Source organism: Tupaia chinensis, unplaced genomic scaffold (genome assembly GCF_000334495.1).
Source record: "Tupaia chinensis unplaced genomic scaffold, TupChi_1.0 Scaffold000101_1, whole genome shotgun sequence".
Taxonomy (NCBI): Eukaryota; Metazoa; Chordata; class Mammalia; order Scandentia; family Tupaiidae; genus Tupaia; species Tupaia belangeri.
In genome coordinates this window covers 5,118,752-5,135,397 of record NW_006159565.1, presented here as the reverse complement: position 1 = coordinate 5,135,397, position 16,646 = coordinate 5,118,752, and the positions used below count along the sequence as shown (strand labels likewise).

The 16,646-nt window shown below is 38.8% G+C and overlaps 1 protein-coding gene across 1 annotated transcript in view; it reads right to left on the bottom strand.

Annotated features, from left to right (window-relative positions):
- Positions 1 to 16,646, bottom strand: part of KIF16B (kinesin family member 16B) — a gene marked incomplete at its 5' end in the record, with an annotated part of 299,847 nt that overhangs the window by 96,187 nt on the left and 187,014 nt on the right. The window contains 2 exon segments of the mRNA XM_027770001.1: positions 13,313 to 13,363; positions 14,182 to 14,278. Of these exon segments, the coding sequence (XP_027625802.1) occupies positions 13,313 to 13,363; positions 14,182 to 14,278 (148 nt within the window).

Sequence of the window (16,646 nt, the reverse complement as noted above, 5' to 3'; positions counted from 1 at the left end):
TAGTAAATTGTTCTTAAATATCTCATAACCTTGCTGAGAGATCATTAGTAATGTTCTTTCAAACCTGTCTACTGACTGCTGTCACTTGATGTGTATGATTGTCACACATACACACGTATGTGAGAGATGATCTGAAAGACAAACTCAAAAGTTTTTCACCATTTCTCTATCTTTTATATTCAAAGCTTTCAAGATCATGTATATATTAGGGTTTCAAAAAGGTATGGATGGCAATATCAATGAGTCTAACACTTGGCACTGAAATTATAATTTTATCTATTTTCCTGAACTAGACATAGAAAATGGACTTGAAATTACAGGGGTGACCACTTCAAACACTCAGAAAGAGAGAGGAAGAAGACTCAGATACCAGTATTCACTCCAGGACTTGGTCTCAGAGCGATAGTCATTCACCTTCTCTGTACTCCAGTTTCCTAGTCTATGAAAATGGGCAGGATATTATCAAATTCTAACTATTGACTGGGCCATTGGAAAAGTCATGAAATGTTTAAAATGTGTCATGACTTTTCCAATGACACAATATATCCAAGAACTCCCCCGTGACCATGACAGTGTCCTGATGTGTGGGACTAAGGTGAGAGGCAGAGGCTGACAAGTAAACTGATAATTCTAGCAGGATTACAAAGCTGTGATAAAGAGCTCAGCATGAACCACGATGAATATCTACAATGCTAGTTAAACATCATGAATTTTACCATGGGAGAGTTGCTGTTGAAACCACCCAGGCATATTTTGTTAGCTAAGTTCGAGGCTTAACTTTGACTTTTGAAAGGCCTTTTTTTATAGGCATCCCTAAAATATACAATCAAACATTGGCATCTTTTACTTAAGCACACCACCTATGTCAATGCCCTGTCAACCACAGAACCGGTCCTGCAAATACAAAATAATTTTACAAATTATTTGCAATTTCTTAAGACCTTTAGTTTTTCTCAACTTCATTACATTTTGAACAAAGATTTAGTATTTCCATGTTAGATTATATTCTAAAGGCAACATTTGGTAACTTGACTATCTGTAAATCCATGCTCAAACTGGCATAAGACTGTAACTACGAGGGCCTTTTATGACTGGAAAGTTCTCTATTTCTAAGAATATGTACCTGTAAAATCAATTTCTAATGGAAGGAAACGTGCTAGAGGCTTAGGCTCATCTATCCTTTACATAAGAAAAAAAAAAAAACCTTACCTTTGACAATTTCATTGGGGCATACAAGCTAACAGGAGACCAGTTATCTTCAAGGGATTGGATCTCAAAATATTTATGTAGCCAGACTTAGTTTAGGACAGCCCTCTACATACCAGCACCTGCCTGTGTACCTCAACAAATGGTTTTAGATCAGACACAGGGATATTGCCCCACAGATCAGATGGTGAAGTGTAACAGGATCCCTGGCAGCGAAGAAAGATGTTTCTCCCCCTTTATCCCTTATTATTTAGTATGCTGGGGACTAGAAATACTGCCAGAGTGTTCCATGATCATCCTTGGGTACAGTTTACTTCAATCTCACTGATTCCATATGAACTAAATATTAATGACTATACGTCAACAACGGCAGAAATAAATAACTACATAAACAAATAAAAAAATAAATACAAGGTAGAGATCAGAAGACATCTGGGCAAAAGTATAAATAAACAGAGAAAATAACAAGTTTATGTTTCCATCAAATCAGGGCTACATGGTAATTTTTAAAAATTACTTTATGAAGTCAATTTCATGAGAAATGTAGAGTGCTCAGGATGGAGTATGAAAGGTTCCTGACATCCTCCTAAACCACATTTACACTGCAGCGGGAGGAAAACTAACATAAATGCCTCCTGAATACATCTTTGATTTGCAAGCAGCTATATTTTGAATAACTTGAGTTTTACATGAGATATGTAAATGTATATGTATCATATTACGTGCTGTTATTTATGGGAGCTTTTAACTTTCTACGGCATTATTTATTTTGGAATAAGTCACAGTTTCTCTACATGTGGCAAAGAAGATTCTGAGACTCTGGAGTACCAGGAGGTAAGAAAACATGACAGGCTGTGCATTCAGAAGCAGGTTTGCAGAGCTGGGGTGGATGAATATGGAAGGCACTCCAAGGAATTTTAAATTCTGTGTGGAGTGGTTCTATGTAGAAATAAAAGGTCAGGAAACAGTATATAATTAGTAACTTGGAGGTATATTTCTGTACATAAGATATATCTCCTTTTAAAATAAAATACAAAGATATGTTTCTGATAGCTTTTAGTGAAATAATGTCCTGCATGAACAAATACGCAATTTTTCCATTGTTGGTGAAACACTCAGCCAAAGGAAATAGGTAGAACATGGGCTGGGTTGTAAATATTCGTATTAAAATCTTTTCCTGCAAAGGCAGTCTCCCTCATGGGGCAAATGGAGGAGAAGAACAGGAAGTGGTGTTAATATCCATTCAGATCGTTGTCGGCACTGCAGAGGGCATGGGATGGCACAATTCTACAGGGAGTCATCAATGTTCCCCCCTAAACTCTCTAATTATGTACCAGATGGTCGAATTCAGTTTATGCTTTGATCAAGACAAGGTCAGACCTAAAGACTGCTGTTTAATCTCCTGGCGCCCATATCTAAGCCCTCTTTCTAAAACATGGGCAAACCTGAGTTTTTAATCAGATTTAATAAAATTACTCTCTTCTCTCTGTTCCAAGCACAGTACATATTTCTAATATTTCCTTTTTTCAACCACATATGCCACAGTGACAGATCTAATTAGAACTATTACACATGTCAAGCACCTACTAAGCTCTAGCAGTTTGAAAATGGGGACTTGGGGCAGAGATGGTAAGAGCTGCTACATTCTCAAATATGAGCTATGGTCTAAGAAACGGAATAAAGATATCTTGCACGAGCATGTGCAAATGATGAACATGGGAAGGAACAAAATACACTTATACTCATTTCCAGAAGAAGCCTGTCCGTGCCATAAAGGGACCTCACCTTAATACCATGCTGTGTTTGAAAGATTAGCAAATATAACTTAATTGAATTTTGCAAAGACACGTGGCCATACAAGCTACAGGTACATGCTGACCATCCCCCCATCAGAGATAAGACTTAACAGCCTGGTAAGAAGAAGCACTGTTAATCTCATCTCATTTTTTTGTTCTGTTTTGTGAAGTTTTCTCTTTATTAAATTGCCAGAGGGCATGTATACTGGCCAGAGAGAGAGAGAGAGAGAGAGAGAGAGAAGGAGGAAGCAAGAATTAGAAGGACATATCTACAATGGAATCCCATTTCCCCCACCTCTCCAACCCATTGAGATTTGGGGCATGCCCCCAGTGTGTTTTCAAGCCCCTGGGAACTGGGACTCAAACCAGTTGGCCAGGTAGGATCTGGATTCCCCTAACCACTAAGCTATGGGCCCAGCCCTCCTTATCTCATTTTTAAAGTGAGTTTAAAGTATTTACATCAGAAAATAGAAACATAAATTTATATAAAGAACTAACTCTTTATTTTGATATATAGCCGTAGGGATAAATTACCCAGAAAAATGACTATTTGTGTTGGACATAGATAGATACTTGTGGAACATCATGAGTTTAGCGGCCTTGAAGTAAATCCCTAAGGTTTAGCTGACATTTCCAATGCATGATTTTTATCAAAACCAAGTATTTCTTCCATACAGAGTTTAGTTTATCAACATTCGTTTCAAGAACTGGGAATATTGGCAATCTAACAAATGTTTCAACTTGAAACTATTAAAAATGTCACCATCTTTACGCAGATCCCAAAAGACTAGTTCCTTTAACAGTCATTATCTCTGGAAAATTAATCAATAAATGATTTTTAAAAAGACCAAATATTGGATTTAGTTTGCCTGACAAATAACATGGCAACAAGTGCTGTGTGGCTTACACTATCCAACACCAATATGCAGTCTAGGGCCCTTGGGAGGAGAATTAGCTATTCTCCCTTCTACTTCTAAAATGCATTTGATGACTCATGGAAAACACCACGCATCTTCATCTACTGACTTACCATTAAGCTCTAAGTTTTGTTCAAATTGTGCTGAATGCTATGGCCCAGGAGAAAGTAAAGCATGGGAAGAAAGGGAGAAATTCACTTGATCCAGTTTTTACAGAATATGCTATTAAACGTTCCAGGTAAGGAGCAACACAGAGTACACAAGGTTATCTGTGTCATATTCATGCTATGATTCTATCTAGGCTTCTCTTCTAAGAAGCTAAAAACTCAGAGCAAAAGGAGACATTATGACCATACGTAGAAACAATTCTTGAAAACAACAACTACAAACCATACAGACAGAAATCATCTTTAATGTCTAAATTTTTAAAAGCTAGTTAAGAATTTAGCAATACTTCCAAGTAGTCAGTCATTTTATGGAAAAAAATTAAAAACATTTAGAAATTTACCTAGACAATGTCAAAAGTAACAGTAACTAGAGGATGGCTTAGACATTGTGGGAAAAAAAATGTATGTTCTGGAATAAAAATTATTGGTTTGAATCCTAATTTTCAACCAAGGAAACCTTTATGAGTCTAAATTCCCAAATATGAAGTGGAGATTGATGATAAGAGGTTCTATCACTCCAGGAGGACCGATATTCTGATCAAATGAAATACTACAGGGATCAGCAGATGGCATAATGGCTATGTTGCTGGACTCCCACATGACTGACTGAAGTTTGAGTCCCAAATCCAGTGGCTTGAAACTCATGCCAGGCGTGTGGGTGCCCAAAATCCCAAGAGGAGAATGAAGGGAAGGGATTGCAGTGTGGCCATCTCCTGGGAGGTGATTTCTCATTCTCTTTCTCTGACAAGCACAAGCATCCTAGAGCAAAAATCTCTGTCTTAAAAAAAAAGGGGGGGGGGGAATACTACAAGTTTAGCTCTGTAGCCTAGAGGTTAAGGGAGCTGGATCTGACATGGCTGATCATGGTTCAAATCCAGACCAGTGGCCTAAATCACAGGACAAGCATACATGTGTAGGTAAATATCCAAAAATCCCAAAAGGTTGAAGAAATGGAGAAGGAACTGGAGCATTACTATGCTTTACTGGGGATTGTTTTCTCCTTCTCTCTGTATTCTTGTCTCTCTCTGGTGAGAGTACGTGCCCCCTATTTAAAAACAAAAGAAAACACTCATATTTACACTGTAATATAAAACATGGCTGTTATTATTGTCATCATTGTAATTCACCACATCTTTACCACAAAGATTTTAGTCAGATAATAAAAGGTAAGAGGAGTGACTTATAATAAAATTTCTTTCTTTCTTATCAACTATTTGGTTCCATTGGCTTAAATAAAAACCTACAAAGATATAATATTGGGTCATTGGAAAAGTCTTGATGAAAAACATTAAAAAAAAAAAATCATGGCTTTTTCAAGGACCCATAAATCCTTAACAAGAGATCAGGTGTTGATGGTTTGGGAATAGTGTTGTGGAAGAAACACAGGAGAGACTGAAGGGTGTTGGAGATAAAAATAAAAATCAGAGGTCAAGAGTTAACTGTCTTCTCTACAGGGTTGTGATGTAATACAGATTGCAGAAGAGATGTGTCTGTGACTGAGGGTGGCATAGATTAGCAGATTTTGCTAATGGAGATCACAGTAAAGAAGACTATGGGGAGAATGGTCTAACAATGAGAGCAGTTCCCAATGAACACATTGCTTCAAAGGTAGAAAGTGATCAGCGCATCCATAGAGATATTCAGAGAATGAATTGGAAAGCAAGCTAAACTGGTAACTTTAAAAAAAATCTTAGGACACATTTTCTTCCCAATACCAGAAGGTTTTCTTTAGGGGGAAGTCCTACAAGTTTCATCTGAATCTTTCTTCACTAAAACCTTGGGAACCCTGACACAATGCACCTGTGATAGATTGAACTGTGGTCCCAATTCTTTTCTGCCTTTAACATATCCATAGTCTTGCTATGGTTTCTTGATGGATGAGTGCACTGCCTTTATCTTTGACTTTGGGTTTGGTTGTGAGACTTGTGTTGGCCAACAGAATGTTTTAACGCACCAGTGACCTGCATGGTTGCCCTTTTTTGTTTCTATTATCACCATAATGGTTATTGCCCTTTAGCATGAACTTCATAATGTGGAGCAGGCCAACCCTAGCTGAGCTGTAAATGACCTGCAGTCTACAGCAGAGCCATTCCAATCTACTTGCAAAGGATCAGTGAGAAAGAAAGCCTTTTTGTTTCCTTCGTGAGCTACTGAAATGTTGGCAGTCATTTGTTACGTGCCTATAGCTGACTGATAAAACGTCTGTCATAATCCATATTTTAAGGAGACTGGATAAATAAACTAACAAAATGACCTCATTAAAAACTGGTCTACCCAATAAGACTGCTTGACTATCAAAGAAGCATTAATTAAGTGGTTCTTATCTCTCATACAAAGATTTAAATCATCTGGGAAAAAGATCAGTAAAAATTACGGTAATTATTACTGCTGGAAGGCTTGAGCATCCTCTATTAAAGTAATGCAAGCATATTTTTAAAGTAATGAGAATGGAGAGACAAAACTGTTTTCAACAAAGAATAAATGTAATTTGCAAACCACAGGTTGAGAGCAAAATTTTAATTTTATTAAAATGAAGTCACTATTTCAGAAGTATTCCAACAGGAAATGTTTAGTATGTGTTCAAAAGTCATACAATGTAAAGGCTTATGTTTCTATTGCAATGATGCAAAATGCCACGTAATCAAGTACATATGAACCTATTTTCTTTTCTGTTACATTCAATTGAATATGAAGACTCTCATATCTGCTTCAAATAGGAATGTCACAGGCTTAGAGCTTCAAAAGACCCAGCTATAGGGAGGCTGCCAGGGTGAAGCCACAGTGGATAACAGCACAAACGGTATCCATTGGCTTCTACAGGCATTATGACAACTTCAATATTTCACAGATACTAAATCAAACTCTCACATACAGAAACCATATTTTATCTCAAAGTACAAACTAGGCTTAGGTAAGAGAAGTGATATGTAAACTAGGCCCGCTTCTATTATGTGGTGACATCTGAATGTAATTCTCATCGTGGCCTATGTGGGTTGTAAAGCAGACTCAAGAAATTATAATGAATAATATCATTTTTATGCAATCATTGTATTTGCTCCATCTTCCAGCTAAGAAAACTACTGAAGATCATGATTTATGATATGACGGATTATGCTTTTCTACCTGTGAGAATAAGTGAGTCTAACATATTTTTAAAATGTTTTTTTCTTTACTTATGACCTAACATATGCACGCTCATGAGAAAGATAGAGTGAGAAAAGGAAGAGAAAGAAGAGCACTTCAACAGGGTCTGGTGGTATCACAGTCCCCCTCCTCTAGTCTCCTAGCCTGTTGGCTCCTGGGCACTTGCATAAGTGCCTGGCATGTTTCGGACAGACTCAGCCAGCAATGTGAATCACGGTTGTCATGTAGGATCTGGCTTCTCTTGAACAGCACACTACCATAGCCATGAAACTGGCCACCTAATATTAAATACTGCCTTTTCCCAACCATGACAGCCCTTTGTTCTTCACGATCCTCAATCCTGCTTTATTATTTGAGGATGAATGAGAAAATATTAAGTGGCATGATTAGAAAGAAAAAAACGGATACTACACACACACACACACACACACACACATATAAATTAGGGGAAAATATCACTGACATTTTCAGACTATCACAGTATATTTTAGGAAATTTTTCCATGATAGAAGATGATTTCCCAGTCAAGATAGTGACAAATTAGTTATTTTAATTTTAACCATGTCCTCATTGCAGAGATAAAAGCATTCAGGCATAGGGGAATACAGTGTGTTTTGAGGGAAAGACAGGGGAGTTTGGAAGTGACAAAAAAGTGCCCTACTTAAAAACATGATAATTCAGTTGCCTCATAAAAAACAAAAAGCTTGGTCCAAAGCAAACAAGGCTGCAGCCACCAGTTTGCAAATCATAATGCAGTCTCCGTTTCCTGCCTTTTCACATTTACTTCCCTAGAAACTGGGCAGAGGAAACTGGTGAAACGATAGAAGTAACTGAGTGGCTTGTCATTAGCTCTGATGGCGGGAAGAGGGAAGATCTGCACTTTCTGGCCAAAAGGAGCTAAGAAGTTCCTAGATGGGTTAAGCTTTGATGCATCCCTGTCATTAATTATGAACAGAAAGGAGACAGGGCTGCAACATTTATGCTGCACATTATCTAAGGATATGGCCAGAACAGAAACTGTCCCTTTCCTTGCCAGGGTTAAAAAGAATGGCTTGGGACCAGCAGTTAGCAGTTGCTGGACTCTCATGTAGTCGACCGTGGTTCAAGTCCCAGACCCAGTGGCTTAAACTCATGCCAGGCGCGTGTGTGTGCGTGCCCAAGATCCCGAGAGGAGAATGGAGAAGGGATTGTGGCATGGCCATCCCCCCTGGGGGATGATTTCTTGCTTTCTGTCTCTCTGTCTCTGTCTTTCTGGCGAGCGCACACACTTTATAGCAAAAACCTCTCAAAAAAAAAAAAAAAAAAACAATGGCTTAATGGAAGCTCCAACTCACTCAACTGTGTACAGCATTCAGTGGGTAGGCCCCCGGATGAAGTATGATCACAGCAGAAGATAGGTAGAGCAATACAGAGGCATGTTTATTTCCTTCCAAGACTTTGCAGTTTAGACAAATACACACAGGAGAGGCAGGAGAATAGCAGCAGAGCATCTGGAGTTAGATAAAATAAAAGTAATATAAAGCTTGTAAACTAATTCCTTAATAGGATTGTTGAACAAAGGTGGACAAAGAGGAAAGGGTCCATCAGAGAACAGTGATAATTAAGAACACAGTTTGGATCCTCTTCCATAGAGAGGGGGCTATGCAACTGACTACTGCAAGGAACTCCATGCAGAGTCCTACTTTGCAGGGATGTGCAAGACTTCACCAGCAAGCTGACTAGATCAGGTCAGTGCAACACCAGTTCACATGTTTTAAGGGATGCGCTAGGAGAGAGGCAAGAGGGAGCAGTCAGGGAAAGGTTCTGAATGTGTGCTGAAGAGACAGGGTAATTGACAAGACAGCAGAAAGCAGGGATTAGAAAAAGCTAGATTCTGGGAAGAAAGAGCCTTTCTAGGATGGAAATACCAAAGTTCAGAGAAAGAACTAGAATGTGGAAGGAGAGAAATGGGGTAGAGGAAAGAGTACTCAAAAATAAACCAACAAGAAAAGAGCTGAAATCATGTATGTTGGAAGAGAGCAGTCAAGAAGTATGAAAGAAAAGGAAAGGGCAATTAACTGAGGAAGAAGACACTGCAGGGCATGGGCATGCATCGCTGTCTCGATCTCACGCATTACAGAGATGGGAGGGGATTTTAAATCCCTGGATCTTTACAGAGAGCTTGAAGCATTACTAATGTGCTCTGCTACATAGCTGTCCTAATCACCGCTAAGATGGAGGATGTCAATGAAGGTCACTGGCAGACTGGGCACTTTTTCAGGCAGCACAAATTAGCCTGCCGAGATCCAGCAGGCACGAACAGATTCCAAGCCACCTCACTATAAATTTACATGAAGCCAAGAAATCGGAAAATGCTTTAATCATCTTACAAATAAAGAGGTAGACCTAAATTTATAAATCTGAGTTTTGAGAAAAATGAAACAAGTTATAGATTAAAAAAAATATTTTATCAACATCTGCTGTCAGTTATATTTATTTTATTGTAGATATTTAAAATATTTACATTTTCAACTTTAGAGCTCTGCATTTTTCTAGTTCCAATTTAATTAGCTACATTGAGATATTCACATCCCCTTGACTAATTTCATAATGTTTATTTTATTAAAAAGCTAAAAAAAAAAAAAAAAAAGAAGAAGAAGAAGAATGTCTTTAAAAGTCTCCTTTGCTAGAGTCTTGTCAAGTGTGAGATGAGCCATAGAGTCTCATCTTGGGAATTCAGAGTTAGTTTCCAGACCTCATGGGCTACATGCTGACTACCCTGAAGATCTAATGGAGTGAACAACTGCACATTGGGGGCTTCCTGAAGGTGCTCATATGGACTCTTTCTTGAGTCCAATGCAAGTTCCAGTTTTTGTAAGAAGATGAGCTCTACTGTTAACTTTGTCTTCTCTGGCACAACAACACACCTGAAATCACTTAAGGCACAGCATTTAGTTACTTCAAATTGTGCACGTGGAGGAGGAGGTATATTTAGAGGACGAGTGTGTGGACGAAAAACGCAATCTTCCTTCACAAGTGCAAGGTGGGTGTTCAGAAGGACCAGCGACTGGTACTGGTCAGGGCTGGCCTCATCCTCGACTCTGACTGTCGTGTAGAGCAGTAGGCGTACTTCTGCCAGAGAGGGAATGTTGACTTCCAGGTTTCCATGAAGAAAGTAAATCAAGTCAACCAAGGTTGTATGGAATTTGGATGATAGCTTAACCCCATTTGACAAGACTAAATCAGGGATTTCTGTTCTCCAATCAAGAGAAAGCTGAACGAGATCTTCCTGGAGCAAAGGATGATGAGCACAGGCAGCAGCATCAGAAGCTGATATCATGATGCTGAGGAGGTCTCGGCATATCTGTTGAGAGAGGTGTTTATTGTAACTGAATACAGTAAGCAGGGGATCCTCTGCAGAGCTCAGGAATCGAACACTCTGTCCACCAAAGCTGATGTGAATCTCCTGGAGTCCAGAGAGAGGGAGAGCATGAAATATGCTCATTGAACCCAGGTGACTGTCTGACAGAACCAAAGCATATAAAGTGGACTGAAGCAGAAGCAAACATGCTGGCTGAGGGTTGGGTTCTGTGCAGTTAGCAACAGCAAGCCAGTAAACGCCTTTGACTTCATTCATGTCACCCAAAGATACCAGGAGAGGAGGAGTCACATGTTCAAGAAGCTCTTTCAAAGAGCACTCTTGGAGTTTCAACATTTGGTCTGGAAACTGCACAAGTGTCTGACTAAATGCAGAGCTCTTTTCAGCATCTTCATATTTAAGGTGGAAAACTGAGTTTGCAGAAGAACCTAGAGGGCCTGTAGCCATGAAGGCAGAAGCTGTGTAAGGTACAGTGCTTTCAGCTGGTCTAAGGCTCCCTGCTTCTCTGCTGCTGCCAACCTGAGTTTCCTGGAAAGAATAAGATCCTGATGACACCATGTATGACTTCAAAGGCATGTCCAGAGGTAAGTGCTTCAGCAACGGCAGGCCCCTGATGAATGAGGTCACGTGGGAGGTGAGCCCAGTAGGGTCCCACAGGCTCCCCACATGCCTGGCTTGTTTGATCACCTTTGCGCCAGCCTGTACCAGGTGACTGCTGGTATCCTTATAAAGGTCTGAGACCTTGTGGTAAAAATATCCCAGGGTGTTGCTCCCCTCTGTCCTGATATTCATCAGTGACACTGGACGGCTAATTTTTTCAGTATCTGCTTCTTTCTCATCTTGCTGCTCACCGCAAAACTCTGAAATTCCAGCAGATGTGCCTTCCTCATGAGAAACACTTTCAGAGAGAACAAAGCAAAGTACCTTGCTCTGCCTGGCTTGCCGGCTTGCATTATTTACAGACACTTTTTGGGAGGTATGTTGAAGCAAAGTCCAGTTGGACTCAATCTCCAAGCTGTGTTCATCTTTAGAAGACATCGAATCACTAAAATGTCCTGAATGACCTTTAAAATCTTTTGTACTGTAGATGTTGCTTTCATTAAGGAAAGAGATTTCAGGTAGATTAAAACATTTGGGTTCAAAATGGCCACCGTGCTCAGTACAATGAGAGGAACATTCCCTCTGCTGATGGACTCTCTCTTGTGACGCTGAACAGGAAGTATGAAGGCCTGAAATGCTTCTAGTCATGGGATGCCTCTGGGGGTTGTCCTGACCCACCTCCCTCTTCTCTTCTCTACTGGTGCTGAAGGCATCAGCAGCATCTTTGGGCAGAGGTGAGGTGAAATACTGTGCTGGCCAAGACTGCCTTTTCTGTTCAAGATGTCAGAAAAAGTTGAAATGGGGATCTAGTGTTATTTTTCTGCAATTCTTTGGCACACGATGATTTTGTAGTCATTGGTTTCATCAGATGGATCAATTCAGAGGTTTAACAGAAAAGTCTAATTCATTTGTATTGATTGATGCATGATTTAAGAATAGATTATCTGATTCTTACATAGAACACTCATTTCTACACCATATATCTTAGAATCACTGATATTTTTAATAGAAATACATTGTATACATTGATCTACAATATCCATTTCTTTGTCTAATATTTCATTTTCTCTAAAATAAATCCCAAACTTTAAATCTTTGATTCAATGTTTAAAAGGTGAAATTTAATTGTGAAAGGAAGTCCACTACCGTATGTCCAAAAGGCAAAAAGAAGTCAGGGCATACTTAACGAAAATCACACAGCAAGGCCAAAAAGAAATGTAGAAGTATTCCAACCCAGGTAACGTTTCTCTCTCCTTTTGGTTTGTTTCATAAGAGTCCTTATCTATGTCTGATAAAATTATCATCACTGTTAATTATAGACCACCACTGTGGAAGGCTGACTGCGTGCCTGCCATGTGCTAGGCACTGTGGACACAAAGAAATGACAGGCAACATCTTGACTGAATAGGTTACCTGTCAAGGCAATAGGTGTCCAGAGGAACATAGTGCCATTACAGATGCCTAATGGGAGGGGTGACCATGGTCAAAGTCAGCGAAGCATTCCATGGAACTTCCACTCTCACTCTCTGTTCAGAAATGTATGGACACCATCTGGAAGATTTCTATCACCTATTTGTTTTGGTTTCATTTTGTTTTAATTTAATTTAGCAATATAAGGGAAGGACATGCCCCTTAGTGGAGGAAAATACAAGTAAAACCTTACAAATTGTATGCCCAAATAAACCTTGGTTTGACAATTCACTAGAGAAATAAGAGCATCAATCTAGAGTACTTCCTTTGTACTACTGCCAGCTCACAGTCTATAAAATGAATAGGGATTTTAAAACATTGAGAAGTACTCAGTTTCGTTTCCAAACCCTGTATCTGATTCTGATTAGGTAACTCTGCCTTTTAAATGCAGACCAAAAGAAAAGATCCTGTTACGAATGAAAACTGGGCCACGCTTCACGTGGTCACATGCCATTCAAATAAAGTCAGAGCAGTCTTTGACCTGCAGGATTCCATTCAATTTTAAGTCCATATAATAGCTTGCCTTCCCGATTAGCCATTAATCTCACTAGGACTTCAAAATTCTAATTATGCAACTAAACATTAAGAAAATTTAATCACATGAGCATGCCATAATTTAAGGTGGCCCTATCAATCTGAAAAATCATTACCTACCTCATATTTTAGCTTACGTTGAATGGTGCCATTGTGAAGTTTCTCATTATCCTGAAAAGAAAATAAAGAACCCCTCTATATTAAATTATAGCATGTTCATAGAAGAGGGGAAAAAACGGATTCAATTAGAAGTATTTATAGGGACAAAATTCTACAGAAAGTATAGAATTTATATTCTCAAAGTAAATATGACACTTTTGATTCACCTGCCTTGCCTCTAAGAGAACTGAACCATTCATTCCCAATTTTAAAATTCTAAGGATAATATTAAGAGTTCCTTAGCATATTTTTTAATGTGTAGGAGAGCAATGAGTTGTCTATTTTGGTAAAAGTTGACTTGCCAAAAATATGTATCTTCCCAGGCCAACAGGAGGCAGGGTGGTTAAGGCACACGACTCTCACGTGGCTGACCATGGTACAAGTCATGGACCTATGGCTTGAAAATCCTGCCAGGCCCATGTGTGTGAGTGCCCAAAAACCAAAATTGTATTTCTACTCCCAGTAAGCTATAAAATAAATTAAAAAATATGAGAATTGTTTGTATTTTAGGAGAAAACAGAACATTGTTATAGGTAGAAATTTATAAATCAAATAAAGTAAATAAAATATTTTGGGAAACTTTATATTTCCTTAGGAGTTTTCCCAGAATTACTAAATATCAATAATAAAGGTACTTTTAAATTGATGCTTCTTGTAATATTAAAGCTCCACTCAAGCAACATTATTTTTTTCTAGAACATTCTATACATAAATTTTCACAGTGAGAAAGAATAATGAATAATAAATAAATAAATAATACCACTATTAATTGCTTATCTATAAGGTCACCTTGAAAAAGGAAAGACTATTACTTAGCTCCTTCAGCTCACCTTCATCAGATCGGCAGATGTTTTGCTGTCACCACCAATCACATGATGCAAATCCTGAAGACGTCTTTTTACTTCTTCTTCAATGTAAGCATTGATCCTGAAAGCAATGGAAACGGGGTAAATCTGAATATTCCTAACCATAAAGGATGCAGTGAGATCTTTTCTTTACTATGACCCTCACTGCAGAAAGCTTTCTCATTTTAAATGCCAAACATAAGATAATTTAGATCTTAAGTATTTTTCTCCTTTCTAAAAAACCTAGAGCCACAAGTTCATTACCTGGGTTTTCCCCAGATGAGAAAGAACAGGGGAACAACAGAATATTAGGAATGGGAAGGAGGTTACATAATCCCAGTCAAATCTTTCCTGGATTTCCATCATGGAACCGCTGCGGCAGGGTAGGGGGAAATCAGTCACTGGCTTCAGAAGGCTCTGTGGCTCAGATCTGATTGAGACAGGGCACTTCATTCATTAACCTTCAGTTTCCTTATGCAGAAGAAGATGATAGTGCTGGCTTGGTGACCTACTGGTTAAGTGGGCTGGATTCCACACAGCCAACTCAGCAGTTTAAATTCTAGCCTTGGTAGCTTAAAGAAACACACCAGGCACATGGATGTAAATGCCCAAATCCTGACTGAATAAAGAATGGGAGGAGGAAGGATTGCAGTGTGACTACATCCCATTTGGGGGGGTGCTTTCTCCCTCTGCTTCTGTCTCTCTCTGGTGGGCACATGTTCCCTCTGGCAAATAAAAAAAAAAAAATAGCACTGACCCCTTGGCCAAGTTGGGTAAGGAAGCTAAATCCCATGTTGTTGACTGTGTGATTGAAATCTTGGTCCTGGTAGCTAGAAAAACATGTAGGGAACAGGAGTGTACATGGCTCAAATCCCAACAGGATGGAGAAATGGAGGAGAAGGGATTGTGGTGTGACGGTGTTCCATTGTGGGCTCTCTCCCTCTGTCTCTGTCTCTCCCTGGTGAGTTCATGTGCTCTCTGGCAAATTAAAAAATAATAAAAAAAATTTAAAAAGATGACATAGATGATAGTTATTTATCAAAACACACAATCATTTATGAGAATTACAAAAAATAAAAATGAAGGGGTTGACATGAACAATGTCTTGCATTCTTGCATTGCTCCATCTCCTTCCAATCAAGTATCTGCCTGTGGTGAAACCACATATTAAAAGTTTCTACCTTCTTTTTCTTTTTCTTTTTTTGCGGAGAGGTTATTGGTATAGGGCGTGTGCACTCACCAGAAAGACAGAGAGAGACAGAGAGACAGAAAGCTAGAAATCACCCCCAAGGGGGGGATGGCCACGCCACAATCCCTTCTCCTCTGTTCTCCTCTCAGGATCTTAGACACACACACACATGTGCCTGACCTGAGTTTAAGCCACTGGGTCTGGGGATCAAACTGTGGTCGACTGCATGGGAGTCCAATGACATAGCCATTATGCCAACTGCTAGTCCTGAAATGTTTCTAGCATCTAAAATACCTAGACAGGGCCGAGACAGAATGGAAGCTAGAAACAATCAACTCTATAAAGGGGTGTTAACATCATATATGGTACACCACAGAATGCAGGCAAAGCTGTATGAAATGAGACCATCAGCCTTAACCATCCCAGTGGATTCCAGCCCAGTCGCTGGTGTATCTTTCAGTCATTCTACCCACAGTAACCAGAGAAACTACAGAATTTTAGTGTCATGGAAAATATTTCTAGTGACTAAGACTGCCCAAATGGAAGCTTCTCCCAGTTCCACAGACAACTCATGAGATGGATTACAGTGAAGTTAAATGTTTTCCATGTTTACATACTAGCTCACTCACTCAGTCAACAAATAAATAAATAAATATAGCATCCCTTTTTTTAAATTTTAATTTTGCCAGAGAATATGTGTGTTGGCTGGAGAGAGAGAGAAAGAGAGGGAGAGGGAGAAGAGGAGAGAGAGAGAGAAAGCACGAGCGAGCAAGCACCCCACCCCTGAAAGATGCAGACCTAGATATAAAGGGCTACAGGGGAACATGCCATTCTGAGTATGGCTTAGGACTGCCCAATATGAAATATCCCCATGCTATTTAACAGGTGGGTGGAGAAAAGTAATCTTTTTTTAATAGGCAAATAATGATTAAGTTGATTTATCTGAGAACTCTAGGCCACAGAGCAATACCACCCAAGTTGAAAATCATTTTACTATGGTAAAATACTATATATACTATATACTATAGCTATATATATAGTATGCTATATATATACTATATATATAGCATATGTATATATATGCTATATATATGCTATATATATACTGTATATATATATACACTGTATATATATATGCTATATATATATGCTGTATATATATGTGTATATATACAGCATATATATATACCATATATATATACTGTATATATATATAGCATACTATATATATATAGTATATAGTATATATAGTATTTTACCA